Source organism: Pezoporus flaviventris, unplaced genomic scaffold, assembly GCF_033815535.1.
Source record: "Pezoporus flaviventris isolate CSIRO_AGI_PZ_B2104156 unplaced genomic scaffold, CSIRO_AGI_Pfla_v1 ptg000002l, whole genome shotgun sequence".
NCBI classification, from domain to species: Eukaryota; Metazoa; Chordata; class Aves; order Psittaciformes; family Psittacidae; genus Pezoporus; species Pezoporus flaviventris.
This window is the reverse complement of record NW_026892550.1, coordinates 90,262,029-90,289,204: the sequence shown is the minus strand read 5'-3', so window position 1 is coordinate 90,289,204 and position 27,176 is coordinate 90,262,029. Positions and strand designations below refer to the sequence as shown.

The 27,176-nt window shown below is 42.1% G+C and overlaps 2 protein-coding genes across 8 annotated transcripts in view; both read right to left on the bottom strand.

Moving 5' to 3' along the window:
• Positions 1-558, bottom strand: part of POLR3B (RNA polymerase III subunit B) — a 74,024-nt gene extending 73,466 nt beyond the window's left edge. Inside the window, exon 1 of the mRNA XM_061445043.1 lies at positions 414-558. Coding sequence (XP_061301027.1) covers positions 414-485 — 72 coding nt within the window. The 5' untranslated portion in view covers positions 486-558. The remainder of the gene's footprint in view (positions 1-413) is intronic.
• Positions 559-5,544: 4,986 nt separating this feature from the next.
• TCP11L2 (t-complex 11 like 2) lies at positions 5,545-18,653 on the bottom strand. 7 transcript variants are annotated; one of them, XM_061445051.1, is made up of 11 exons: positions 16,875-18,653; positions 15,042-15,189; positions 14,767-14,954; positions 13,470-13,605; positions 12,400-12,520; positions 11,294-11,514; positions 10,296-10,432; positions 9,070-9,257; positions 7,520-7,701; positions 6,604-6,776; positions 5,545-6,050 (listed from the first exon to the last, which is right to left on the bottom strand). In XM_061445051.1, the coding sequence occupies exons 3-11, from the start codon at positions 14,900-14,902 to the stop codon at positions 5,800-5,802; spliced, it is 1,545 nt and encodes a 514-aa protein (XP_061301035.1). In that variant the 5' UTR covers positions 14,903-14,954; positions 15,042-15,189; positions 16,875-18,653; the 3' UTR covers positions 5,545-5,799. The 7 variants fall into 7 exon arrangements, with proteins under 7 accessions (XP_061301035.1, XP_061301031.1, XP_061301034.1 ...); XM_061445047.1 differs by having other exon boundaries at positions 14,767-14,936; XM_061445050.1 differs by having other exon boundaries at positions 14,767-14,936; positions 15,042-15,178.
• Positions 18,654-27,176: the final 8,523 nt, after the last annotated feature.

Genomic DNA, 27,176 nt, shown 5'->3' with positions numbered 1-27,176 from the left:
TAAAGGTGAGGGCCAGAGGCCACACCACGAGGCTGCAGCACTTGGCTCCAGGGGAGAGAGCATACTGTAACAGTCATAAATCATCACCACTTTAGTCTGACATTCAGAAGCACATGTCAGCGCTGTAGTTGTGGTGTAATAATCCTTCACGGTGGAACTGGTAGAGGAACTCATGGCAAATCGCAGCACAAGGCTTTTGGGCTCCATTTCTGACGTGCTCTTTCCAAACACGAAGCCCAGTGAAGCCAAAGGAACCTGACACACAGCCTCCTTCACTTCCTCCCTATCCCCACGCCAGGCAACCCTCAAACTTTAAGGAAAAACCGCAGAGGGCACAGGCCTCTTTGCTCCTGGGCAACCCCAGGAACGGAGACCCCCATTACGCGTGCCGCCCCTTCCCCGCCGCCGCTAACCTCCACCGTGTCCACGGGAGCCGCCGCCTGCTCTGGGGTCAGGGCCCCCAGCTCCTCCGCCAGCGCCTCCATCCCCAGCCCCGCACAGAAACCGCAGCGGAGGCTGACGGCGAGGGACCGGTGTGCCGCAGCCAAACGCGTCCTCCCGCCACAGCCGCGCAGTGCACGAACGTTCCGTGGCCCCGGGGCCCTGGCGGGGTGAGCACGGAAACACACGCAGGTAAACGGGGCGAAAGTGGGGGCTGCCGGGTCTCTCCAACCTCCTCTTCCCCCGATGCTCTGGCTCCTCGGAGGGGACTTTAATGCCTGTTAGCGTTTGGGGGTCTCCCTCTGAACCTGGGGAGCGGGCTGACACACACACGAGGGCACAGAGCAAGGGGGTGCTGATATTTTACAATGTTTAGGATGCAAAGAAAAGCTTACAGAAAATCCTGTTGTTGCCTCTTTCCAAGCTTAGTGTTCAGTGCTGCAGCTGGATCACCTACAGCCTTTTTTCCCCCCAAGTGCTATAGAGATGCCCAAATCACAGTTAACAGGACTCCTCCTCTTCCCCAGTTTAATTTAAACGAAGAAGCATTTCTGATCTTTTAAATTCCCGTGACAAAAAGCTTTTGCCGGTTCATGTATAACAGTTGCTAAGCACATTTTAAAAGTAGAGTGCAAACAGTACTTGCGCACACACCTCTGCTCTGGCTCACATTCTGCATTAACAGCTGACTGAGTTTGGTCTGGGCTCCACGCATACATCCCGGACGTGAAGGCCCAGGTTAAACCTGAGAGTAGCAACATTTCATATCACTTCCATTTAGCTTCCTGCCTAATACAGTCAGCCTGAAGATTTCAACACACAGCAGTGCTGCAACAACCTTCATGCCCTTCCATCTATCTAAGGACGTGCTCAAAGAGTAACTGTTTCAGTCCAGTGACCTGTAGCCTCCTCCATTAGTATATAATCAGAAATCATGATTACTTCCACAATAGAAAACAGTAATAAACAAACAATGATGTTCAGAGGATTAAGAGTTTATTATTACCTTTCTAAACCAAGGACCTCAAACCATTCTGTGATTCTAGGAGATTAAGAGATTTTACAGGAAGAACAGAATGCTTACCCATGCCTTTACTGCCACTCACTATGGGGATCTGTCATTGCCCTCTACCCCAGTATCGGCCAGTCTGAAGCCTCCCATCTATTTTATCATTCCCAAGAGTGGAGCTGTGATAAAGTACACGTTACCTTAACGTGTACACGTTACTTACGTGTACTATGACCTCTCACATACTCTCACTCCCCTCTTTTGGCTGCTGTTGTACATCAGGTTTTTTTCTTTCTCCTTGTTAACTGTGTTACCCCAGCGGTGCTACCATTACTGATGGGAGGCTCAGCCTTGGCCAGTAGCAGGTCTGTTTTGAAGCCATTGGCTTTATTGGACATGGGGCAAAGCTTCCAGCAGCTCACAGAAGCTGCCCCTGTAGGCACCCTGCTGTCAAAACCATGCCCTGCAAACCAAATACAACCTTCTTCCAAGGAATCTGAGTTAAGCACACAACTGTTTTGAATGTTATTTGTGTAGCCCAGTTTAAATCAGAGCTCTAGACTCCACCTACAACTGAGAAATTTGAATCACGATGTGTTATTAGTGCAATCATTTATCTTCAGCATTTAATAATCCATTACATCTCAGAAAGTTGGCATAAATGACTTCTCACCACCAGTCATATCACAAAGAATTTAATGCATACAAACCCTCAAATATTCATTTCATCAGGGAAAGCTGCTACAGAATTACATCTTGCTTCACAAGGACAACTTCAGAGTAAAGGCAAGTGCATTTCAGCCACGGCAGTGTCAACAGCATGCAACACATGACATTAAATTGATGCAGTGCCTAAGCTTCAAACATTAAATAAAAATTAAGGTACATTAAACAATCAGTTGAAACATAGGCCATGCTATAAAATGCCCCTTGCTAGTTAACCACCAAAAACCCCAACAAACCCTCATTTGAGTATTTACTGGTAAAACCTAGTATGAGAGTTTCCCCAGAACATTGAAGATCTATAGTTGTATTTAATAATAGAATGCATATAAAATATTATAAAAAATCATAATCCTGTTATAAATCATCTTCAAACACTGATAAGATCCTCTTTTGGCTGAAGCTTAAAATAGTTTATGTCTTTCCAAAGATGCAGCAATTCACTAGGATTTAACTTCCCATAATTGCCTTTGAAATGCATTCTTCTCTTGATGATTTTGAATTGCATATCAAAATTTCATATTCATCTAAGCAAGCCTGTTCTACCTAGTGGCACAATTCCTATATTCTAGGAGTTTCTTTCTCACTGGTTTTTCAGGCTTCAGGAAACAGTTCCCTTTAAAATACGCATTCGTCTTTATTTTGTGCAATGTTTTTTACAAGGGATAGAGCAGAAGTGCACTACAGAAATTTCCTTTCTAAAAAGGCATTTTGGAGAAAGTTTCTTATGTACATGTGACCAAAATTCTTCAACAGTGAGGAACAACTGACCAGAAGTCATTTCCCTTACCAAAAAGAGTACACAATTCTCTAGAAACGGACTACAAAACCACAGTGCTAATAATGCCCAGGTTTTTTAGACCTTTATGGTAAGACACAGTAATGTACATACACGATTTTTGGGACACATTAAGCTTTTATGGGTTATCTTGTCTCTTCATAAAAAATAGATTGTAATATAAAATATTAGAACAAGCTATATAACTTGTACCATATGGAGTTTATATATGACATTTTAAAAAGGACTATTATGTAGTAATATATTAAAAGATTATTTTCAAGTAAATTAAGATTCAGTTTCATAGATAACATATCTATAATACGTATTCCAGCAGTATCTATTCCCAGTAATCTGAAATATGCAAAATAAAGCTGTGTAAACTTACAGTTTATTTCCACATTTCTCAATTTCAAGCCTGTTCATTTTCTGTATGCAAGATTCCTGATGCCTTAAATGGGAACTAAATACTGGGGACTATTACAAAGAACTTTAAAGAAAACCGCAGTATTTCTCACAAAATGAGTGAAAGTGAACTCAATCAATCACATTTTCAGAATGACTAATCACTTGGGTTCTTGCTTTCAGACCCCAGGATATCCTTTGAAAAGCTTACGCCCTCATCCAACAGAATATAAAAGGGGGAAGTTGCTCTGTGGTACTCTCTAAGGTCACTTTCAAGTGCTTTTAGGAATAAAGGTCAGAAAGACCTAACTTAAAAATACTTAATACCCATTAAGATCAAAGATTAGTACATACACATATTAAAGGTTAGATTTAAGAGCTGTACGACCACCACTGGATAAACAAAATGCTTATAAACATTATATACAGAAAGTAACTCCACCCCCCTCCCATCAACATGATGTTTCTTAGGTGCTTATCATTAATCTCAATTACAGTTCAGAAGTTGTGAATGATTCCTACTTCAAATGGTGCATGCTTCTTCTGTAACTGCTATACTTCATACAGCTTACAACACTGGCATTCCCTAATATTAACAGAGGCCAAGTTCTCATTCCAGTAGTTGCAGGAGTACCAGAACTTGGCCTAGTACGAATCTGGTTTTGGTTACAAAAGCAGTTCTTATATTAAAGTCTTTTCAGAAATTTGAGTGTTGTATTAGGTGTTGCTCTACAAAAATACAATGTAAGCACAGTACATTTTACCTACAATTGTTTTCTCATTTCATAATTGCATTGCTATATATAAATATATTTAAGTTGAAAAAATAACATTGTTTTAATGGTGGCAAAAAAAAACCAAGTACTGTGCCAGCCTCATGCAGCAAACTCCTTGACTATATTTGCGTCCTCCTGCCTACAGGTCCATGGCAACTGCCTGCAACGCTTGTCAAGCCTTGCTATGAGCTGGACAGATGAGCGGAGGAACCCGATGCCTCAGCTACAGGAGCTGACCATGAATACCCCAAGCAGAATGAGACAGAGGAAGAGAAAAATGAATGATTGCAAAACATCACTTGGAGGCAACTGAAAAGTAACAACTTGAATATGTGTGCTTGTAAATTAGAACTTATTAGAAGCTGTGATTTTGTGTATAAAACCACTTGTATTTACTAGCCACTTGCTAATAAGAAACTACACCTTATATTGTATGGATTTGTCACTTGTAAAAAAGATGTTAGAGCATGCAAATTTGCAGCAGCTGTTAGAAAATGCTAAGGCAAAAGCTAGAAAGATTCTAATACAATGGTAGCGTTATAAAGCAGGTAATGGAACAAATTAAGAGGGTGGGAGAACTCCACTGGTAAGAAATTTCTTTGGCTAGTCCCTCGCTGCCATCAGCATCTTCAACATGCTGCTGCACTCTGTTAATAGTTACTCTGCTAATGTAAATCTGTGTGTGCCTTACCATAGTAGCAACTTGTTACTGGATGAAGCAGGTGAAACTCTGCATTGACAAGGTGCAAGGACTGAGACTGACCAAATGCCTGCTACAACAGTCAAGGGCAAGACTGGGTTGGCCTCTGTGTTTGCCACCAAGAAAAACCTGTAGCTCCACTGTTGGCTGCAACCCAGCAGGTGTGGAGCAGTGGGGACACATGCCATGCCAGACCTTGATGTGAAAGACGGCCTCCCCTGTTATCAGAGAGCCATACAGCAGAAAAAAGGGCAGGTCCAGCAGCCTGTAGTTGGTAGATGTTGGAGATACAAACTAGCCTAAATCCCCTGCTCACATAGGGTCATCCAAAAGATAGATAAAACTAAAAGGGGGAGATGTGGACACAGTGTTCTCACAGGAGAATGGATATTTGGTACATGAACTCTGAATAATCCCAAAAGACACAGCAAGGCCCGAGGAAGCTTAAGCAAGCAAGATAAGAAGAAGCAGGAATTCACTGAGTTATGAGAACTGCGGACTGTTGGCAAGCTTTTGAGGTCAGGTTCTCACACCTGTGCTTAAATTATATGTTAGTCCCTAAGGGTCTTCAAGATATGTATCCAATCATAATATGCCAAATCACTGTGTTTGTAAGAAAAAGTATATAAGGAGTTAAGGCTTTGGAACAAATGGCTTTTTTCTGATCACATTGATCTCTGACTGAGTCCATGTATTTTCTGCAGCACCAGTCCCTTCCCAATGCAAATCATAAATGCTTGCCATGAGAACTAATAGTTCACAAGTGACAAAATGCATCAAACGAATTTATTCTATTAAAATATGTATGTCCTTGAACTTAAATGTCTTTCCAGTGAATTTCAGAAGCTATCTGTATACATTTTACAAGATCTCTCTCACTGCTATTCACTGGAGTGGACTATTCTTAGTAGGGAAGACAGATCACTTTGGAAGATAAAAAAAGGGGTAAAGAAATAGGTGAAAATTTTTAACTGGTAGCTGTTGCTGTTCCTGTTTCTGCTTTTCCCATAGGTGTCTCACGAAAAAGTAGTTTTCTAAGTATGTTTGCGTAGAAGGGTCCATACACTTGTTTATTAAAGTTTACAATGCTTGCATACTGAGATCCAACAAGCTCCATTTCTGTCTGAATCACGGAAAGGCCTCCTGGCATGGTAGGCATAGACTTCTGAAAACTGGGAAGAGCAAGCAAGCTTCTCAGGAAGAACTGGATCCGTTTGTCTGAAATAAAATATAAAGTACACTCAGAACAAGAGAGCCCAAGCTGAAGCCATAGTCACTTTGTAAGCACCCTATACATCAGCACAGCACAAAATCCAGCAGCGTGGGTAACAACTCTTTCCCAAGCCTGTGTTGTGGTGGGAAACAATACTGAAAGCTTCTTGAAGTTGGCTCCTGCAAGCTGGATGCAGCATAAACCTGCTGCAAACAAGTTACATTACCTAAGTAGACTCAAATTACAAAAAACACTAAGTTTAAACCCAGAACTGACAGAAGGAAGAGTGAATAGTACTCATTTTTCTCAGTTCTCCACCAAAATATGAGCATGTCAAGGCTTGTTTCTTCAGGCACTTTTTAAAGTATTTCTAGCTGTGAATAGCCATGCTCTACAGCACACTAAGAACACCCTCTTTATGTAAAGATTTCATTACTCTTAGTTGCCCCAGTAAAAAGTGTTTTTAAAAATAATTACACATCTGATTAAGCTTGCTGGGAGTAAGTTGATATATGACATAACACATACAAGACAACAATTATACATAATCTTACTAACCAATCAAGGAACAGACAGGATTATTCTCCTCTACAATATGAGCAATTTGACCCATTAAATTACTCTGCATTTCTTCATCAAGAGTGGGAAGACCTTTTTCAGTTAGAGACCTGTTCACTTTACTGCAAATTTGGACACCTATAGCATCCAGAGCCTCCTTCAAATCAAAAGTTCTGGAAGAAAGAAAGAAAGAGAAAAGCATTAACTTCAGCAGTTTCTAGAGCATAGGTTGTAAAGTGACCTTACTTGTCTTTTTCCCCTTTTATTTTAAACCCACCATCTGCAATAAAAGAATTTAGGAAAGTTCTCTTTTGCAGATTTACAAGTATCTACAGGTAGAGCACAAATCTTCATGTAGAAAATAAAATAAGTACCTAACATAAAAAATAATTTCAAGTGTACAGCAGTGACACCACTTCATTTTTCCATTACGCTAAGGTGTTTTCCTGGGCCACATGCATAGTATTTTGTAAGAAAAAGCAGAGTGGAAAAACTATTTTAAGACACTCCTTGAGATCACATCACTTACTTGCAGGCAGCAGAAATAAGCAGCCAAATAGTTTTAACTATAACTAGTTTGAAGCAACTGGCAAGACAATTCAGTGAATGTATTGCCAGAGCCTCTTCAGTATTAGGAGCATATGAATGAACTTTAGTACTAGAGCCCAAAGTTCTGTATACTAACATCAAGATTAAGATTTCATTAAAATATACCTTTGAAAGTATGTGCCTAACAGAGTGGACTTGCATTTTCAAGGGAATACAGATCAGGTTATTAAAATCTTATATTTTCCTATTATTAACAAGCACTGGCTATGACATTTGAGTTGTTTCCAAGGGTTTTCAGATCCACCTAGTATTTCCTGTTTAATATAAATAAATGAATATGAAGAGTGATAAAAAAATAAGACCTTACTTCTTGTTCATGCCTTCAAGAAGAGGAAGAGAGATCCTTTTCAGCTGCTCAGCAAAATCAGGCACATCTACAATTGCTGCACCCACCATATTGTTTGTTATAAGACAAACACAAGCTATGATCTGTAATTGTTTGAGCTTTTCTCTCAACTCCTGAAGACGAGCTTCGTCTGTTATTAGAGTCTGGAATTGAAACAATAATACTAATTTAGGAATACAGAGGGAGAGAAGCAGGAAAAAGGACAGATACAGGATATAGTCATGAAGCACTGACATTTTTTAAACACAAATACACAATGTCAGAAGAGACAGCAGCTGAAATACTCTGAATATGTAATATTGCACAAAGTAACATTATGTATGAGTACCAGAAGTAAGCCTATGGCAGGAAGAAAGGTAATGTCTTCAGTGCAGAGCAAACAAAGGACATTGCATGTTATTCCTCATCACTGCTAATGGAAATTTGCAACCAACAATTCAACAAAGCAAAATGCTCAAGGGATCCAGAGGACATTGCAGTGATCAAGGTTACAGACAACAGTCTTCTGGATTCAGCTGTTCTTTGAAAAATGGCAATCTGGAACTGACAGACAGTGATGAACAACTGTGCATGACAACCACAAGCTCAACCACCAGAGCAAGTTCTGCAAGTGATTCATAACCTGTTACAGGCAAACACGCAGTTGATCATACCAAGACTGTAATTCCCACAGTAAAATGTAGCTGGAGTGATTTTTTAGGTTAGAAAGAGTTCAATCCTAACCAAATCCCTTCACTGTGAAGCGCAGGGGCATTAACACTCAGTAGTTTCATAGTATGGCAAACTACATTCACCAGAGGATACCTGTGTGTAGCTATTATTCGAAGCTTTTCAAATTAAGGTAAAAACAAGGTGGTTTCCCTTGTGTCCACTGACTGAGAACACTAAAAGCCTCCCCATATATTCAGCAAGTTCTCTAAAAGGCTACCCTAAGTATAGCTAAGGAGCTCATTGCAGATGCTAATTTTAGCTCTGACTGATGGACAATTTCAAATTGGCTTTATGGAAAGTTGCAGAGGTCAGTGATCAGGAGCTGGTAGGAAAAACTGAACACTGATTCTCAAAGCAATAGTTTATATACACTGCAAAAGGATGAGTATCTGCTTTACAGGGCTTCAAGTTTTCATTGATTCTGTTCTAAAGGAAGAGCAATCCCACTAATTCCTGCTGCTCTTAGGAAAACAGAATGCTATAATCAGTTCCCTTGAAGGTACACAAAGCCAGGAGCTGGCAGTACCAGGCCCAGCCTGTGACCATGGCCAAGACTGCTCACAGGATGGAGCTGGTGAGCTATGATGGGATAGAATCAAGACAAGGTTTACATTGTTCTTTTCTAGTTGCTGCACATCTTGTATTTCAGACACTACACTAGCACATACTCTGAATTTACTACTCGGAAATTTAAGAAGTGTAAGAGAATACTTCACTTAGTTATCAACAGAAGGATTACTATACTACACAAATATTTTCATATAGCTAGAAATCTGAAGACACTGAAATACACTTCCTACCTCTGGAATTGTTTTGTGATAATTCCACTGTAACAGTTTCAAGTAGCCATTGTTTAGCACCAGTGTAGGACTAATGGTTCTTTTAGAACTACTATCAGCACCAGGGGATGATGAAGATTCATCAGAAGTAGATGACAATTCATCTTGTATAGATTCCTTTATCCATTCTGTTGTGAGGTCCAGGGCACCTAAGCATTGCAAATCAGTACAGATTTACTGCATGTTCTCATCAAAATAAGCACTACCTTGAGGAAAAGAGTTGTACTCATAAACAAGAGTATGACTTCTGAAGACTCAAACATAGTGGACAGCTGAGTTTTAACATGTAAATTCTTCCCTTCATTTTTTTTTCCCCACATGTCTTCCACTGGTCACCTTAATATCCCAGCTAGCTTGTATTAACCCAGCAACAAATTGTTAAGACTTCAGCCAAGATCTTGGGGTAAAAGCAGCCTCAGAATTCCCAGAGCATTTTCTTATTTTCTTTTTTCAGGAAGGCAAGTTACTAGGTTGGGGTACAGGACTGGAAAATAGAGGGGAGAAAGAACTCCAATAGCTTTTCATTTGTTGTTAACACAGTTTTTCCTCAGGCTGCATATATAAATACTGCAAGCTGCATCAGTGGCTTGGGGTTCCTATTTCAGAAGCCCCTTCTCCAGATGTTAGTAAGGTTACTTTGTCTTCTTGAAAAATGTTTCCTGAACCCTGTTTAGCCACATTACGCAAAACCTGTAATAATGGATAAAGTTGATTTTGCATCAGCTAAGGTATTCCCTCAGAGCTTGCCTTTTGTTTATTAAAAATAGGATCCTGTCCCAACTTTCATGCATACTAACTAGTTTTATAGGTTTACTTCAAACTAACAATAGACTAGCTGCATACAAAAGAGATAAAGTCTCATCTTTCAGTATACAGGGCTTCTGTCTCCAGACAGGAAGAGCTACAGTTTGTTTTTCAGATACAAACCAATACGGCAAATACAAATTCATCTGAAAGCACCCCAGATTACAGATGAACATACTTTACAGCAAGTTAAGCAATTGCCCATTGGTAGCTTGCTTATCAAAGAATTTTTGCGACAGCTAGATCCAGACAAGAAACTGAAGTTTTCCTCCAAATTAACTGCAATTGATAGATTTTATAGCATGTCTTTAAATAGGTGTGTATTTAGTTTTTTGGGGGTTTTTTTTCAGGAAGTTTTGATTTAAAGATAGCAGGATACCTACTTGGTGTTTCTTCAAGAATTTCCTGGAATTTTGTTCTTTCGTAGTCCACCAAATTACGCTGAAGGTATGGTCTAAGGTTTTGAATTGCGTAATTTGCCATATCCATTTTCATCAGGTCCAAAACACGGAATATTTGTCTGAAAGGAGAAAATTTAAAATTTTACAATTAGTCTATTGATTTTAACCATCACATATGAGATACATCTACATTAGTACTTTAACTTCAATTCTGGTAGAAGTAAACTGCATCAGTATTTCAGTGTAAGAGATCCGTTATATAGCTTCCAGAATACCTGAAGGAGTATTGTGTGTAAGGTTTGGTGTCACAGATACCAAGACCAAAATGCAGCACCTGTAAGTTGGTACATTTCAGCCTAAATGAACGTAAGTTAACTTTTTATTTAAATTTGTACAAAGAGAAACAATCCCAGTAGCTTGGATCCCTGCATATGATCTAAGTTGCAATAAACAGTAGAACAGCTCCATCTACTCTTAGTGTTTTCATGTACCTAAGAAAGAGTAAACTAGTTTCTGCCAGTTATGCTTTACTCAAGTTCAAATAATTTTATCTTTACTAGAGGTATTTAAAATGTAAATTTTGGCCTCCTACATGCACTAAATAGTTCAAGATGGAACTGTACAAATGTGCTGCGTAAGCTTTGTAAGGATGAACAAGACTGAAAAAGCAGTCTCTGAAACAGATTACTGCAAGAGCGTTTTTTTGTTGTTCAGTGGCTTAGTCAGAGCTGGTACTGCTTGATCTAGGCATTCTATCCATTTTATTACAATGTAAGACAATATTCTTATCAGCATGTCATAGCTTCTCCCCTTTAATACTTCTGTATAAAAATAAGTTTTCCTATAGTTTGAGAGCAGTTGTTATATAAACTGACACAATTTAAGACATAATTTTTAAGACTATGCCCCCTCTTCCACTGCCCAGTGCTCTTTCAGAAGAGTTTTTCATCTGAAAACCCCCAAGACACCCGAATACCAACCTCAGTAATTCTACGATATTGTCAGTTGCTTTTAACTGTTTTATATCATTGTCTCTTATTGGAGCACACAACTTTCCCATAGTGTTGATAACATAATTAGCTAGCCCATGAACATCAACAGCATTATGTTCTGCTTGCTGTCGTATAAGATCCGTATCTAGAACTTCACAAATCTGATTTTGAATCCTGTTTGCTCCAGGAGTCAGGAAGGAAAGAAGAATCTGAAGTAGGGGGGAAATAAAAAAGCATATTAATAAAAAACAAACCAGTTTGTAAACATGCTGAAATAAGATCTTAATGGCAAGTGTATTAACTGACTATAATAAGACACATTAAGACTGAACATTAAGGTAGCAGGAAAGAAGTACCGTTAAAACTATCTCTGCAGAGTTCTGCAAAAAAGCTCAAAGCTCTAGTAAAACAGAAAGCATGTCTGGATACTGCCCTATAAAACAAACATTTCCTAACTCAAACTTCTGAAAGACTTAGTATCATGCTGGGATTGAAGGTGTGCATGCTTCCGTGTATGATCACAGAATCAACAAGACTGGAAAAGATCTTTATAATCATCAAGTCAAACCATTCCCCTAGAACTGCTAAGTCCACCACTAAACCATGTCACTAAAGGCTGCACCTACACAGCTTCTGAACGCTTCCAGGGATGGTGATTCCACCACTTCCCTGGGAAGCCTGTTTCAACACCTGACTACCCTTTCAGTGGAGAGATTTTTCTTAATATCCAATCTAAAGGGCCAGAAAAGTTGCTGAGAGTGGGTCTTGGGAGCGTGAAATGCCCAGGGAGGTGGGTAAACAAAGTCTACATGAGCAGGTACAGTCACATTTATACTCCTGTTCATACCATAAGCTCACAGTACATGCTGGAAAGAAACTAGGAGAAATTTAAAGCTTTGAGAGAAGAGCTGACTTGCAACTTATCATAATATATATAAATATACTATAATTACACCTATTTGCAGTTCTGTTTTCATCTTTAAAGAACAAACATAAAGGTGTTGACTGAGTTAGCAGACTCTTCAGTGAAGTCAGAGCCTTTCAGACATAAGCTGACAAAGCAATACTGGGGCTCAGGAGAGGAAGAACATTACCTCCTTGATTTCCTCAAAGAGCTTGATAGCATGTTCATATTCTGGAGGATCTTCATTCAGTTCCGATTCCAAGTGATCCCAAAAAGCCTTGTGTACAATCTGTTTCACTGTGCCTGCAAAACTGTGTAATAATTCAATTAGATACAGAAATGACTCCCATCTATTTTTCATCATTGGTAGAAGTGATTTAGATTAGTCTGATCACAATCACTGGGGTGAGGGAAAATGCCCCTCACCAGCTACTGTGCCCTGCAATCATCTTTCTTGGGCTGTGGGTCATCAGGTCCCAAACCATCATCTAGACTGACAAGTCTTCTATAAAATACAGGTGTCTGGTACAAAGTGGTGCTGGCAATTCAGATGTGGGTAAAGTAGTATTAACTGCCCTTTTTCTTTACTGGATCTGTACTCTTGTTCTAACCTTGTATGTTTTGTACTATGCTTTCTCAAAAACTACTGTCATATAACCAATTATCAGTTAAGGGACTTACGCAATTAAAAATACCCTTTTTTTTTATGTAAGTTTTCTCAAAGCAAAGACCAGGGTTATTTTTAAGTTGCTCTTGCTCACAGACATGTCTATTTAGCTACCTACATAAGGGAAGTTACGTCTTGCTTCCTCTGGTTCTCCAGGTATTTCTGCATGGCTTCTGGGGCTAATGTTAGAGCTATGCTCATGATGAGCTTTACCTTCTTAATACTACCACACCAATGAACTATTACATACAAAGCCACCATTTCACCTTTTCCACAGGGCTTGGTACTGCACAGAACAAACCAATACTCATCTTCACTATGCGCATTCGTATTACATTAACCCTTTATCTTCTGTGACATTTAAAACAGAGCAACATGCCAAGACAGTCTATCAATTCAGCTGGACTGCACCACTTGTTCCAAGCAAGATCATGCTGACAGTGACTCCTGGAGGTGCAGGATAAAAAATGGTTTTGGTTTGGATTTCGTTGATAGTTTTTTGTTTTGATTGGGTTATTTTTGGGGTGGGGTAGTATTTTATTTTACTCTCTTCCCAACCCCAGTGCTGCTTTTCACAAAATCCAGGCTCTTACCTGTTCTGTGGCAAGTCTTCATGTTTTATGCAAAAATTTGCATTTACAGCAATTTCATGAGCTAGGGTCAAGTTTGTCAAATTTCTTGCAGCTGCCATCAGTTCATCAAATGTAATCATCTTAGGGGGACTTGCTGCTGGAACAAACAAGATCCATTCAAGCCAAATATCTATAATTCATAAGTGCAATTGAAAAATATTAAAATTTAGAAGCTTTGCTGCTTGCTACTTGGACTCTAGAAAAAACAACCTAGGATTACTGGGTCTTTATATCTTCTTAAAACACTAACTCAGGAAACTCCCAGCTTATCAGGGGTGTGTGTGTGTGTGGGTAATACCACATAAACCTCATAACATTTTGAAGAGCAATTTCATATTTTTGCATCTTAAGCAAGATATTTTTTTTCCTTTAAAACAGGATCTTGCATTCCACAGATTTGCTATTAACTCTTCTGTAAAATCCACCAGACCAAAAACCTGGGCAATAACAGATACCAGATGTCCATTATAATTCTGAGCATATAATGGCTATATTGTGGTTTTATTGCCTATAGAGAAGATTCTGAAGTTACAGACTTGAGAACACCCCCACTTATGTTCCATAGCAGATGCTCTGTAAATTACACTTTTTTTTTTACAAATAGGCATTAACATCATAACAGAAACTCTACATTAGAAAGCAAGAGTAATTCCAGAAGTTTCTAAACCCCAAATTCTGCCCTTTAATTTAGTATTTGGAATTAACCCTTTGAAGACAGGTAATAAAGACAGACAGATAGCCAGCTGCCAATTACAGCTCCACTAACAAGCAATTACTCAAAATACATTCCTTGTGCAAATGTGTGTTTTCTGTTTGATCCTAATATTTATGAAAGAAATAAAAAAGGGGAATTTGAGATTAACTTCATGTAACTTGATCTTATAATATAAATCTGTAAGCTACAGATTTAATTTTTAAATGTGTAGAGCAAACAGAAGAAAGTCACCCTTTGCATAAAGCTGTATCTGGTTGAGTGGGAGACCACTACCCACATCAAGATTAGGATGTCCACAGTGGCACACTTTTCTTACACTTTCTGAAGGGAAGGAGTGCACAGGGAGACCCCCATGGATACAGCTGCTGGTGGTGCTCCAGACACAAGCAGATGCACTGTTTCACAGCAGAGAAAAAGCCATGCCTTTCTCATAATACTCTTAAACAGATATTCAGAATCCCAGGTTCTACCCAGAATAGCAAAGAGAAATAAGTTAGCCTCATCCGCCTATGCACAATGAAGGTAAGGCTGAAATAGGCTTACATGCTGGAGAACTGGGTTTGCTTGAAGAATCGCTGTTAAAGCTCTGCCTTGAATATTCAGAGTCGCTAGAAGTAGCTGTGCTTTCCGAGAGGCGTGAAGACTCTGAGTCACTGTTATGGTCATCACTGAGAGGCATTCTGATTCACTTTAGGTGCTACAGTACACAAGACCTGGAAAAACAAAATACACTTGCAATAAAACCAATTCTTACTATTGTTTATTTCTCAGAAGTCAGATATTGATCATTACTTTGCCAATAAAGAACAAGTAGCTACCTTTCTTAAAAAGGTGCTGCAGAAATGATCTGGCTTGACATGCAGAAGCACACAGTTATTAACAAACTACACCAGTTTTGCAAGCAATCTTTGGACCCTCTGCTGTTTCATACCCTCATGGTTATGTTAGAGACAGTCTGTAAATTCACTGTATTAAAAAAAAAAATACAAGGTTACCCACCATAACCCCAGAAGTTGCCTGTTGTCAGAACTTCAGAAATTCTCAACATCCATAAAGGCAACTCATGGTGTTACCATCCCCCACCTGACTTCACCAGCAAGTGATGTTTGGCAATTAGCTTCCTTCCACAAACTGTACTGAGTGGAACAATTTTGAAGCAAACAGAAGTTGCTGGGCAGAATAGGCAAATAATTCAGAATACTACATTCTGACATGGTGTAGCTGAAAGCCTGGCCTCCGCCTTTAAGTGGGTTTTTGCTCAGAATCAGATCAACAATGGCATAGACCCCAGAAATAATGGTATGGTGAGGGTGGATGGGTTTTGTGATTTAAATCAAATGGTAACTGGGCCTCTTAATATTACATTCAGCATAACACTGAGAAACGTCATGCTTCATAGTGCTTTGCCTACATAAAGAAATTGCCTCCCAGGCAGATAAACTGCAACTGCAGAGAATTTAGACAGCTGCATAGTACGATAGAGATGATTAATGGTTGTATGACAGGAAGCAAAAAATATGCTCCTAATCATATTAAAATGAGGAACTGGAAGTCAGCCACAATTACTACCAAAGGAATTTGGCCCAGATACCAAAAGTAGCTGTCCATCTTTGATTACAGCCACAAAGCATTCTGTAGTAGATTTTATGCAGAGACACAGCCAACAATACCCTCCACCAGCAAATTTAAGTACTATGACTTCATCTATGATTGAATTGCACCAGCTTCAGCAGGCAAGAAATACCACACTTCACAACTGTTGAACTTGGAAAAACCACTTTTGGAAGCAAAAGGATGATTTTTGTGTGTATTTATGTGAATCAACATATCACAGGGCCAAGAGATAGACAAAAGGGAGTAAAAAATGAAGATTTCTTTACACTGGCACCTAGTTACAGCTTGGAGCATTTGAGTGTTTGGGTACCAGCTCATCCTGAGTAGGCCTTTATAACCTGATGAGGTATTACACTGATGAGTACTACCCTGTTAATTGCAATGATTAACATTTGTTAGGTGTATGCTTACTCTTCCTCCTCTCCCAAGAGGAAAGATGCATTTGAGTGCCTTATTTATGTAATTACATTGGGGTTTTTTTTTTGTGAAAAGAATCACAGCAGCAAGAATTGACAGTTTACCATCTTACTGAAGAAGCCAGTTTGATCGGGATAGAGGTCATAGGTTCAAGACTAGACTGTTGTTATCTTTAGCATCATAACTTATTAAACCAGCAATTTCATAATGTCTAACAAGCAACTGAAAACAAGCAGATACTTAGAATAGTATTGACTAAAGACAGAGTTGCAAGAGAACCCACAAAACCAAAAGGGTGAGAATTTCTTTTTTACTTGAAGACTGTATTTAAGTTACAATCAGAAATTAATCACTAGTTAATGTTACACAAAAGACCAAAACTACTTTTTCGCTTAAGACATGCACTGCAGACATCAAGGCTAGTGCCAGCCAGAAACTAGTTGTGACACGTAACCTACCTGTAGGTCCTTGACATGGAACTGCTCACTTAAACACTTTAACTCTACAGAGTCTGCAAAGCCTATATTGCCCTCCTGCTATTGTTTCTGGATAAGCAGCAGAACACTGTATTTCAAGGTGTTAGTCACGTATATGACTTTATTTATGCAAAAATAACTAACCTCCAAAAGGTTAATGTTGCCTGCGGTCCATCGAAAGATTCAGTTAATGTTGTTAGCAGCGTACTGGCCCAAAAGGTCTTGCAAGTCACTTGCCTAGTATGAGCACTTCAAGATGTGTTACTGCTCCAGTCGAGGTGTTAAGAACATGGAAGAAGTTACATGACCATTAAAACCCCAAAATTCTCACACAATTTTCACATCATCATTAAAAAAAATTCTTAGCATAATAATCCTAATAAAAACTCCAATTTGTTAATACTCAAATTTGCAAGGTGCTTCTGACAGAAATACTCAACCAGTCATGGAGGAAAGTCAGTATTGCCATTTTCGGCCCCAGTCTTGATTCCCAAGAGGTCCAAATCATGACGGTAGAAATTAAAACTTCATCATGAGGGTTCTGAGGCCCTGGCACAGGTTGCCCAGAGAAGTGGCAGCCCCATCCTTGGCAGTGTTCAAGTCCAGGTTGCATGGGGCTTTAAGCAACCTGGTCTCGTGGAAGGTGTCCCTGCCCATGGAAGGGTATTGGAACTAGATGATCATTAAGGTCCCTTCCAGCCCAATCCACTCTATGATGATTCCATTATGGTAAAATTCTATATACATTAAATCTTTACATATTAGTCCCAGTAAAGGATCTTTCAGCAACAAATACATGCATTTCAAAGAGGCCCATGACATATTTTGAAGTACTGAGACCATAGCTGTTCCTACAATACATACACACATACAGAGAGCAGAGCTGTCAGAGTGCTTCAGAAGACCCAATTTAAATAAGAGGTTTTAAATAACAAGTTTCAACAATGCAACCGGAGATGACACACTGAAAATACACTGAAAGCTTTGCCACAGTAAATGTATTACCGAGTAGGATGCTTCAAATGGAATGGTAAAGAAGAATAGGTACATTCTGCAGATTCAGAACATTATTGCTAAATTACAAGTTTAAAAGATAAACAAGGCAGTAAGCACAACAAAGTAAACACAGACAAACGTGCAAGCAGAATGTGGACATGTCATCTACAGTTTTTAAATATGTTACCCAACAGCTAAAAAACTCTGACAAGAGTACATTCATTGAGCATATCAAAGGGAAGTACAAACCAGAAAAAAAAAAAAAAGCACTTCTAAGTAGTTACAACAAAAGACAACCAAGTCACTTGGTCCTTTTTTTATAGCCTAAACACTGGAAGAGCTGCTGTTCCAGACAGCACAGAGCTTGCTGTAAATTATTACAAGCCAAGTTCACATATAACTTTAGGTTTAATATAATTCCCAAGTAAAAATATTTCAGAAATCCTTCTGACCTTCCAACATCTCTTTGTAACTCCCCATATTGAATAGACAATCCGAACTTTTTTTAATTGTTCATTAGGTATTACATATTAGGTTGTTGTTTTAATACACAGTTTAACATCCTACCTATTCTATTAAAGGATCAGCCTGTGGTTACAACCTGCTTTAGTCTTCCTGAATTGAAAATAAATGACATTTACTTTTATATTAGGTTGAATTCCTTCACAGTGGGCTTCAATACACTGTTTTCTCTATTTCAATCAGTACGATTTCACAGGGTTTTAAGGAAAAACTCTAAATAGGAGGCCAAGATAAAAATATCTTCAAAGTGTACAAACCCCAAGATTCTAGTTAACTAAGTTATCACGGTTTCTGCTGCAATTTAAACAGCTTGGATGAAATGAATACAACACTGTAGATGCCTAAAGGCATCTTGCTCTTATCAGGCTGGGTGATGCGGTAACTGTATCATACAGTTATAACTGATAAAGATCAAGATCAGATTAGGTGTAGAGAACACACACACTTTTTATACCCAAAGACTTCCTTTAAAAGTTATTTTATGAAGCATCTTGGGGGAGTGAAAGACAGTCTGGATGGGTTTAACTTCAGGTAACATCGTCAAGAAAAGTTTTTCCACAGCCCTGCTTATTCAAGTAAATCACTCCATCCATGCACACTTTTAAAGTGCTCTGTCCAGTTTTACCACTTTAAGTGTCTTAACTTTGTTCACTCTACTAGGCTTACATCCTTACTATCTTCTAGCTGGCACCGACCGAATCTCCTTTGGGCTCGAGTTTCCCTATCACTGATTCCACCTCTGGCAGCACTCACGGCACCGGAGCAGAAAAGAGCCTTTGTTAAGAGTCAAGGAATTTGCTCATGCCTCCTTTTTCACAGCTCAGAGCCGTCATTTCCCACCTTCACCTTCCTAGTTCCGCAGCTCTCCACTTTACATACAGGCTTCTCTTGAAGAGGAGTTTAAGACTATGTAAAAGCGAGATGAGCAGTGTCCCCCACTGTCCGTGGCCACGGCAGCCACCCTCACCTCCCGCATTTAGGGGCAAGGCGCCCCAGCCCAGGGCCAGAAACACCGCTGAGGGAGGCTGAGGATGCCCAACCCTGTCCGACCCCCAACCCTCGGCGGGGCAGCAGCACCGCCGCCGGCTCCTCCTCTTCCTCCATCTGTTTCTTTGCCTGTCTCCTCCCCCGGCCCCATGTTTTTAGCAGTTACCAGAGGCAGGACCTTGGCACTCACCGACCAAAACAAACAGCGTTTCCAAGGACAGGGCCAGGGGGAGGAAGGGCGAAGGACAAGACAGAAGGGAACCCTGTCTCCGCCAGCCCCGTGGAAAGCGAACCCGGCTGCCCGTCCCCAAGCGTCCTGGCCCCGCACGCCCCGGGAAGTGAGCGGGAGCCGGGCTGCAAGGGGAAAACCCCACTGCTGCGCCCGCCCCGGTGGCCAGCGGACATCAAGGGACGGAGACAGCCCAGGAGACGCAGGGCAAGGGTCACACTACAGACCCACAGCAGTGGCTGCTAAGCCCACTTGCTGCAGCGGGAGCCCCACTGGGGCTGCAGAGCGGAGCGCATCCCGCTCCTGCCAACACTCTGCACGGGCCAGCTCCGACCCCACAGCCTGTACGTGGACACCCAGACGTGTGCCGTGCCGGCACAAACGCGGCCCTGCCCGGCTCACCCCGGTCACTCACCGCGAGCCGGCGGCGGCAGCAGCTCACCCTCAGCGCGGCGCTCACCAGACGTTTAAACGCCACCCCCCCTTTCCCCCCCGAGTTATATACCCAGCACGGACTATTAGTGTCTTCCTTGGACGCGTCCATCTCCGCGGGTGACGTGGGGGGGACGTAACCTTTTCCGGCCTGCCAGCGGCCAGTTGGTCAGACGATTTGGGTCAACTTGCTCCTATCCCCGCAGAAACAGTCCGTATGTCCTCATTCTACCCGGCTGCGAGCACTAAGGGGGGAGAATATATCAAGTGACGGGGGAGACGCTTCTGCAGATTCCCCCACCTTGAATGGGCCTTGCCGGGTGGAGGAGGGGGGGAAGGCCGGGGTGGTGTTTACGGAAGAGCCGCGGCGCTGTGGTTAGCTCCGCCCCACGCTGGGAAGGAGCAGGGTCTGCACTTTAGCCCCGCCCCACGCTGCCTCAGTGGGTGAGGCTACACGCCAGGGGGGCGGCCTACTAGAGGTCCCGTTCTCAACACGGGAAGTGGGAGCACTTCGGGGTGCATTTGCCCGTCCGTGTTAGCCCCGCTGCAGTGGAAGCTTCAAGTATGCCCCCCACGAGCAACCCTGCCTTGCTTTCCTTAGTCTCTCGACGGGGAGGGGGTGAGGTACCCCCCTCCACACCCCGGCCAACTTGGCCCCCAGCTGCCACCCCCCCGCCATCTTAGTCTGAGGGCTGTGCCGAGTTCGGTCAGCCGCCTTGCTCATGGCTGTGGTGCTGGGAGGACTGCTGAGTGCCCACTGAGGAACGCGGCATGAGGCAGTACAGCACTGTTACTGGGAATGCATTACTTACTGTATTGACCTCATTGACCAGGCAGCTTCACGCACCCGCCGGGCCAGCAGTTACCTGTCAGGGTCATCACGTCTTCCTGTCCAGGAGCTATGTGCCACCATTGCCCCACCTACCAGGAACCGTGGAGGGGAAAACAGTGGCAGTCATCTCTTGAGGCAGGAGGTAACTAAATCAAGCTTTGTTTGTCATGAAGACACTGAGTTCCCCTTCCTACAGATAATCTTTTAACACACACAGTGAACTATATGGGATAGATGTTGTATTTGCATAGACCAAAGCCCACTGTGAGTCCTATTAACCTCTACTATAAAAGCGAGGTCCTGAAGCAGGCAAGGGAGTTTGGCTACACAAATGCAGTGCCCTGCTTGAGTAGGAGCACTTGCTCCTGGCAGTGCAGAGCACCTGCCAGCCCTGGCGCTCTTAGCCTGGCCTCCAGAGACATTAAATGGGATTAAGTCCAACAGCCTAATCCGATAGCTCCCAGAAAGAAGACGACGTTTTAAATAACTATGTTTGCGCTACTTTGCCCCAGTTTCTGCATGTCATGTGGCAATGACAATCTGAGAGAAGCTCAAAAGAGCCTTGGAGAAGACTGATGGCACACAGATGGGCTGCTTTGTACAGGACTATTTCCACTTCAGATGACATTATTTAGTGTTATTTTTTTACATCCATTTTGTCTTAAATGCCATCTGAAAGATGGGGGGAAGCTGTATTCTGCTTTTTGCTGTGATGGCAGCTGGTGCCTTTTATTAATTAACCAGCTATATCATCTAAAACTGCATGAAGAGTACTTGCTGCAAACACCAGGGCCAGTGATTTAGGTGCGTTTTGTGTGTTGTTTGTGTGGACTGGCAGTTGAGGAAACCTGTGATGCTCAGTGGTCTAGCTTGCCCAGGGAGGGAAAGGGATGCCCCAGCCTCACCAAGTAAACTAGCTTCTAAATATTTGTATGAAAGATTAACTTTAAAGAAAAAAGTATCTCAGGGGTATCACCCTACATCATGGAGTAAGAGATGGGATTCCAGAAAGGAATGGCTTTAAAACAACTTTTTTTTTTTTTTTTTCAGTTGTAGCAGTGCCCTTCTCCCACAGCACACTAGCTGTTTTGGAGCTCATTAAATACCTAGTTGGTCCTATCTATCTATCTATCTGTCTGAGGTGTGCATCTGAGTACATAGCTGAGGCACCAAAGACATTCTTCCAGATTCCAGTCCAAAGGCCAAGAATAAGTTAGACACCAGAGTACTCAACACTTAACCTCCTTCTTGGTTTCAATTCCTTCCTGATCCAGAGGCACTGAATCTATAGGCCATTATATGGATCTTGAAGTAGGTTACCTACTGTGGAGATTTTCTCCACGGACAAATTTCACTAATTTCTTGTTTGTGTCATCTGCAATGTCAGCCAGGAAAATTAAGTGTACAACCTTTAAATGTGTTCTGCTCAATTAAGAAGATCAATGTCCTTGTGTCTTATACAGGACATGCGGGTATGTGCTGGTTTGGGCTGGTATAGAGTTAATTTTCTTCATAGTAACTTGTATGGGATGATGTTCGGGATTTGTGCTGGGAACAGTGTTGATAACACAGGGATGTTTTAGTTATTGAGCAGTGCTTACAAAGATCAAGGCCTTTTCTGCTCCTGACACCTGCCCACCAGTGAGTAGGCTGGGGGTGCACGAGATGTTGTGAGGTGACACAGTGGGGACAGCTGGCTCCAACTGACCAAAGAGATATTCCATGCCATAGGAAGTCATGCTCAGCAATAAGGAAGGATGTTGTTGGGGAGTCGCAGCTTGGGGACTGGCATCAAGCAGGTTGGTGGTGAGCAATTGTTTTCTCCTTTGTAGCACTTGTCTTTTTGGGGGGGTTTATTTCTCTCTCCTTGTGTCATGGTTTAAGTCTAGTCAGTAATTCAGAACCACGTAGTTGCTCTCTCACTCCCCCTCTTCCTCCCGTCCCCCGGCTCCCAGAGGGATGGGGAGGAGAATCTTGCGCCCACTGTAGGAGAGGATCTGGTTCGACACCATCTTAAAAATCTGAACATGCACAAGTCCATGGGACCTGATGAAATCCATCCGCGGGTGCTGAAGGAGCTGGCAAATGAAGTTGCGAAGCTGCTGGCCATCATATTTGAGAAATCATGGCAGTCAGGTGAAGTTCCCGACGACTGGAAAAAGGGAAATATAACCCCCATTTTCAAGAAGGGGAAAATGGATGACCCGGGGAACTACAGACCAGTCAGTCTCACCTCTGTGCCTGGCAAAATCTTGGAGCAGATTCTCCTGGAAGGCATGCTAAGGCACATGAAAATCAACAAGGTGCTTGGTGACAGCCAGCATGGCTTCACTAAGGGGAAACCTGCCTGACCAACCTGGTGGCCTTCTATGATGGGGCTACAGAACTGATGGACAGGGGTAGAGCAGTTGATGTCATCTATCTGGACTTGTGCAAAGCATTCGACACTGTCCCACACGACATCCTTGTCTCTAAACTGGAGCGACATCAATTTGGATGGACCACTCAGTGGATAAAGAACTGGCTGGATGGCCGCACGCAAAGAGTTGTGGTCAATGGCTCAATGTCCGGCTGGAGACCAGTAACGAGTGGCATCCCTCAGGGATCGGTGTTGGGACCGGTCTTGTTTAACATCTTTGTCGCTGACATGGACAGTGGGATTGAGTGCGCCCTCAGCAAGTTTGCCAATGACACCAAGCTGTGTGGTTCGGTTGATACCCTGGAGGGAAGGAATGCCATCCAGAGGGACCTTGACACACTTGTGAGGTGGGCTGATGCCAACCTCATGAGGTTTAACCATGAGAAGTGCAAGGTCCTACACCTGGGTCGGAGCAATCCCAGGCACAGCTACAGGTTGGGCAGAGAAGAGTTGAGCAGCCCTGCGGGGAAGGACTTGGGGGTGCTGGTCGATGAGAAAATGAACATGGGCTGGCTTCAGTGTGCGCTTGCAGCCCAGAAAGCCAACTGTATCCTGGGCTGCATCAAAAGGAGTGTGACCAGCAGGTGGAAGGAGGTGATCCTGCCCTTCTACTCTGCTCTTGTGAGACCTCACCTGGAGTATTGTGTGCAGTTCTGGTGTCCTCAACATAAAAAGGACATGGAACTGTTGGAACAAGTCCAGAGAAGGGCCACAAGGATGATCAGGGGACTGGAGCACCTCCCGTATGAAGACAGGCTGAGGAAGTTGGAGCTGTGCAGCCTGGAGAAGAGAAGACTGCGTGGAGACCTCATAGCAGCCTTCCAGTATCTGAAGGGGGCCTATAGGAATGCTGGAGAGGGACTCTTCATTAGGGACTGTAGTGACAGGACAAGGGGTAATGGGTTAAAACTTAAATAGGGGAAGTTTAGGTTGGATATAAGAAGGAAATTCTTTCCTGTTAGGGTGGTGAGGCAGTGGAATGGGTTGCCCAGGGAGGTTGTGAATGCTCCATTCCTGGCAGTGTTCAAGGCCAGGTTGGACGAGGCCTTGGGTGATATGATTTAGTGTACGGTGTCCCTGCCCATGGCAGGGGGGTTGGAACTAGATGATCTTAAGGTCCTTTCCAACCCTAACGATTCTATGATTCTATGATTCTGTGAGAATCGAAAGAATGTAACTCCCACAGGTTGAGATAAGAGAAGTCCGGTAACAGACCACTACTGCTACCACCAATAATAATAATGATAAGGGAAATAACAAGGGGAGAGAATACAACCGCTTGCCACCTGCTGACCAATAATCACCCCAACCCGAGCAGTGATCTAGTCCTTCTGGATAACTGCCCCCAGTTTATATAGTGGGCATGACTTGCTATGGTATGGAATACTTCTTTGGTTAGTTTGGGTCAAGTGTCCTGTCTCTGCTTCCTCCTGGCTTCCCCTCCTCCCTGGCAGAGCATGAGACTCAGAAAGTCCTTGGTCAGACTAAACATTACTGAGCAACAACTAAAAGCATTGGTGTTATCAGCACTGTTCCCAGGCTGAAAGTCAAAAACACAGCACTGCACCAGCTACTGAGACTGCTGAACTCAGGACACCTTGTTATACTCCTTTTCATTAAAATGTCTTACTATTTTATTTCAATTATGAAACTACTTTTATTTCAATCCATGTGTTTTCTCACTTTTACTCTGCTGCTTCTTTTTCCTCATCCCACTGTGGAAAGCGAGTGAGCAGCTGTGTGGTGCTTCACTGCCAGCTAGGGTTAAACCACAGCAACGTACAAATCTGGAATTTTGACTAGTGTCTCAATTTGGCCTTAATTCTGCCTCACTATAGAAGCACTGTTAATTGAAGTGAAGAACTGGTTGTGCTCAGCCTTTGCAGGGTGTTAGTTCGTAACGTTTTCTTACTGTTACCAGTAGAACTGGCAAAGCCAATAAAGCCTACAATTAATCACTGCTTTATCCAGCAAACAGCTACAGCTACTGACTAGGTAAGATATGCAGCTGCATTTGGCCCTACAGGTCAGAAATGTCCCAGTATATGGCTAACTTATGGTTTGAGTGGGAGGAGAGGTAAAGGGCAAGGCATGTTACTGTTTACCCAGGGCTCATGATAACTAAGTTGAGAACTTAACTTGAAGTCACGAGATATTTTACCCTAATCCTAATAACTGAGCCAGTCAGACTGGCTTTAGTATTAACAGATGGATGTTAAGACTCTGGGTTGGCTGAGACCATCAGGCCCAGATTTGATAATAGGCTCAAGGGTAAGACAAAAAGTCCACAAGGCAGGTGTTAAGGATGCATTCTCAGCTTGCTCTTTTGTGGTTTCCTGTGTTCCAAGGAGAAATAAGTCTTGTGAGAGGCAAAGAGGATTGCTGCTTCTCCACAGTGAAGCATTTGGCTTCAAATTCACAGAGGCAAACCAGAATATTGAAGTCTGAGAGAAACTGGTATATCCATAAACTCCGCAACCGCACCAGTCTTCAATCTCTAGCTACTTCTGCACCTCAGAGAATCCCTCATGCATACTCCCGTCTGCACTAGTGCTCTGTCTTTCTGTACATAGGAAAGAAAGAGTTTGACACACTACACCAAGTACAATGAGAAATTGTTTGTAGAGCAATACTTTTGGTGTGGAATAGTTTGCTTTGGCTCCTTGGTGAGAACAAGCCTTAGCTAGTACATGGCTAACATTTTCCTTGTCACTGCCAAGCTGGGGGAGAAATGGTAGAACAGTTGCCTACACTGCCTTACTATCTGAAAAAGATTTGCTTCCCTTCATGCTTAACATTGATGATCCTCTTTATTATCATCCCTGGTAACATCCATACGGCTCAGTTCTTATTGTAAGCTCTCCAAAATAAACAACTTCAAAGGTGGGTCTCAGGGTACTGCTACAAATCCTGGCCTTTCTAGCCCCTTCCAAAGAGAAATCTGAGAACCCCTTTATCACATTTACAAAGTGTGAGACAGCTAAGGCTGTGGCTGGATGTTCACTGTGGAAACTGCTGTCCTAGTCTTCCCAGGGTGCTTCATTTACTGATGAAGATTTTTACTCCCATTGAGGTGGACAGAGTATTGAAGGTTCCTCAACTGTTTCAGTGCAAGCCTCCTCCTTCTGTCGGCTCCAACCACCTCTGGGATGTATTCAAGACAACCTCTTGACCCTGTGCAAGCTCTCCACTATTTGGGACTATCATGGTCAGTGCAATCAGCTAAGCAAGTTTTGCTGTGGTGTCTGTAACCTGCAGTCACTTCAGCATCATCTCCAGATAATAACTTTTGGCTTCAGGTCTGTCGAAGGTCAAGGCCAAGGTCATTTGGTGTTTAAACACAAGTGTGCTGACAAAATGCCTGAGACATTCAACTGTATATTCTGCTTCTATTACCCATGCTAGTAGTTACTGCCTAGAACACCACGTAGAGGCTAAACAGTTCAGTTCCTCTTAAACCTTGCCGGAAGTATTGAATGGAACTGGATTTGCTTGTCTGACGTCAGGAGCTGTGATACTGCCTAGGTAAAGTTTGTTGTCTCTGAAGAATACTCAACCTAAAATTTATTTAAAAATAAAGCCTATAATATGTACTGGGAATCAAATGAACGACCAAGAAAAGAAAATGTCTTCCAAGACAAAACCTGATTGGATTTCTTGCTGTAATCAAACAGAGAAACAGACACATTAGCACCTCAAGCTTTTCTCTTGCAAGGAGTTACGGCTTGCACAATAATGTGCTGAAACGTCACTTGTGCAATGCCTCTTGGCAAGCAATGCATTTCCGTGTAACATAAAAGCACAAGAAGGAAATAAATCAAATTAACATCAGCAGTTCAGCAGCCCAGGCATAGAACTGGAATGAGCTTGTTGCTAGTAACATTTTCTTTCATGTCTTAGAGACACCAAAGCAACACATGTAAGATCTCTGCCCAGAACCCCCGTAGAGCTTTAAAGCATTATTTTCATTCATTGATTCTGTGTCTTGAACAGAATTTTCTTTTATCCCCCACAGATATTAACAGATAG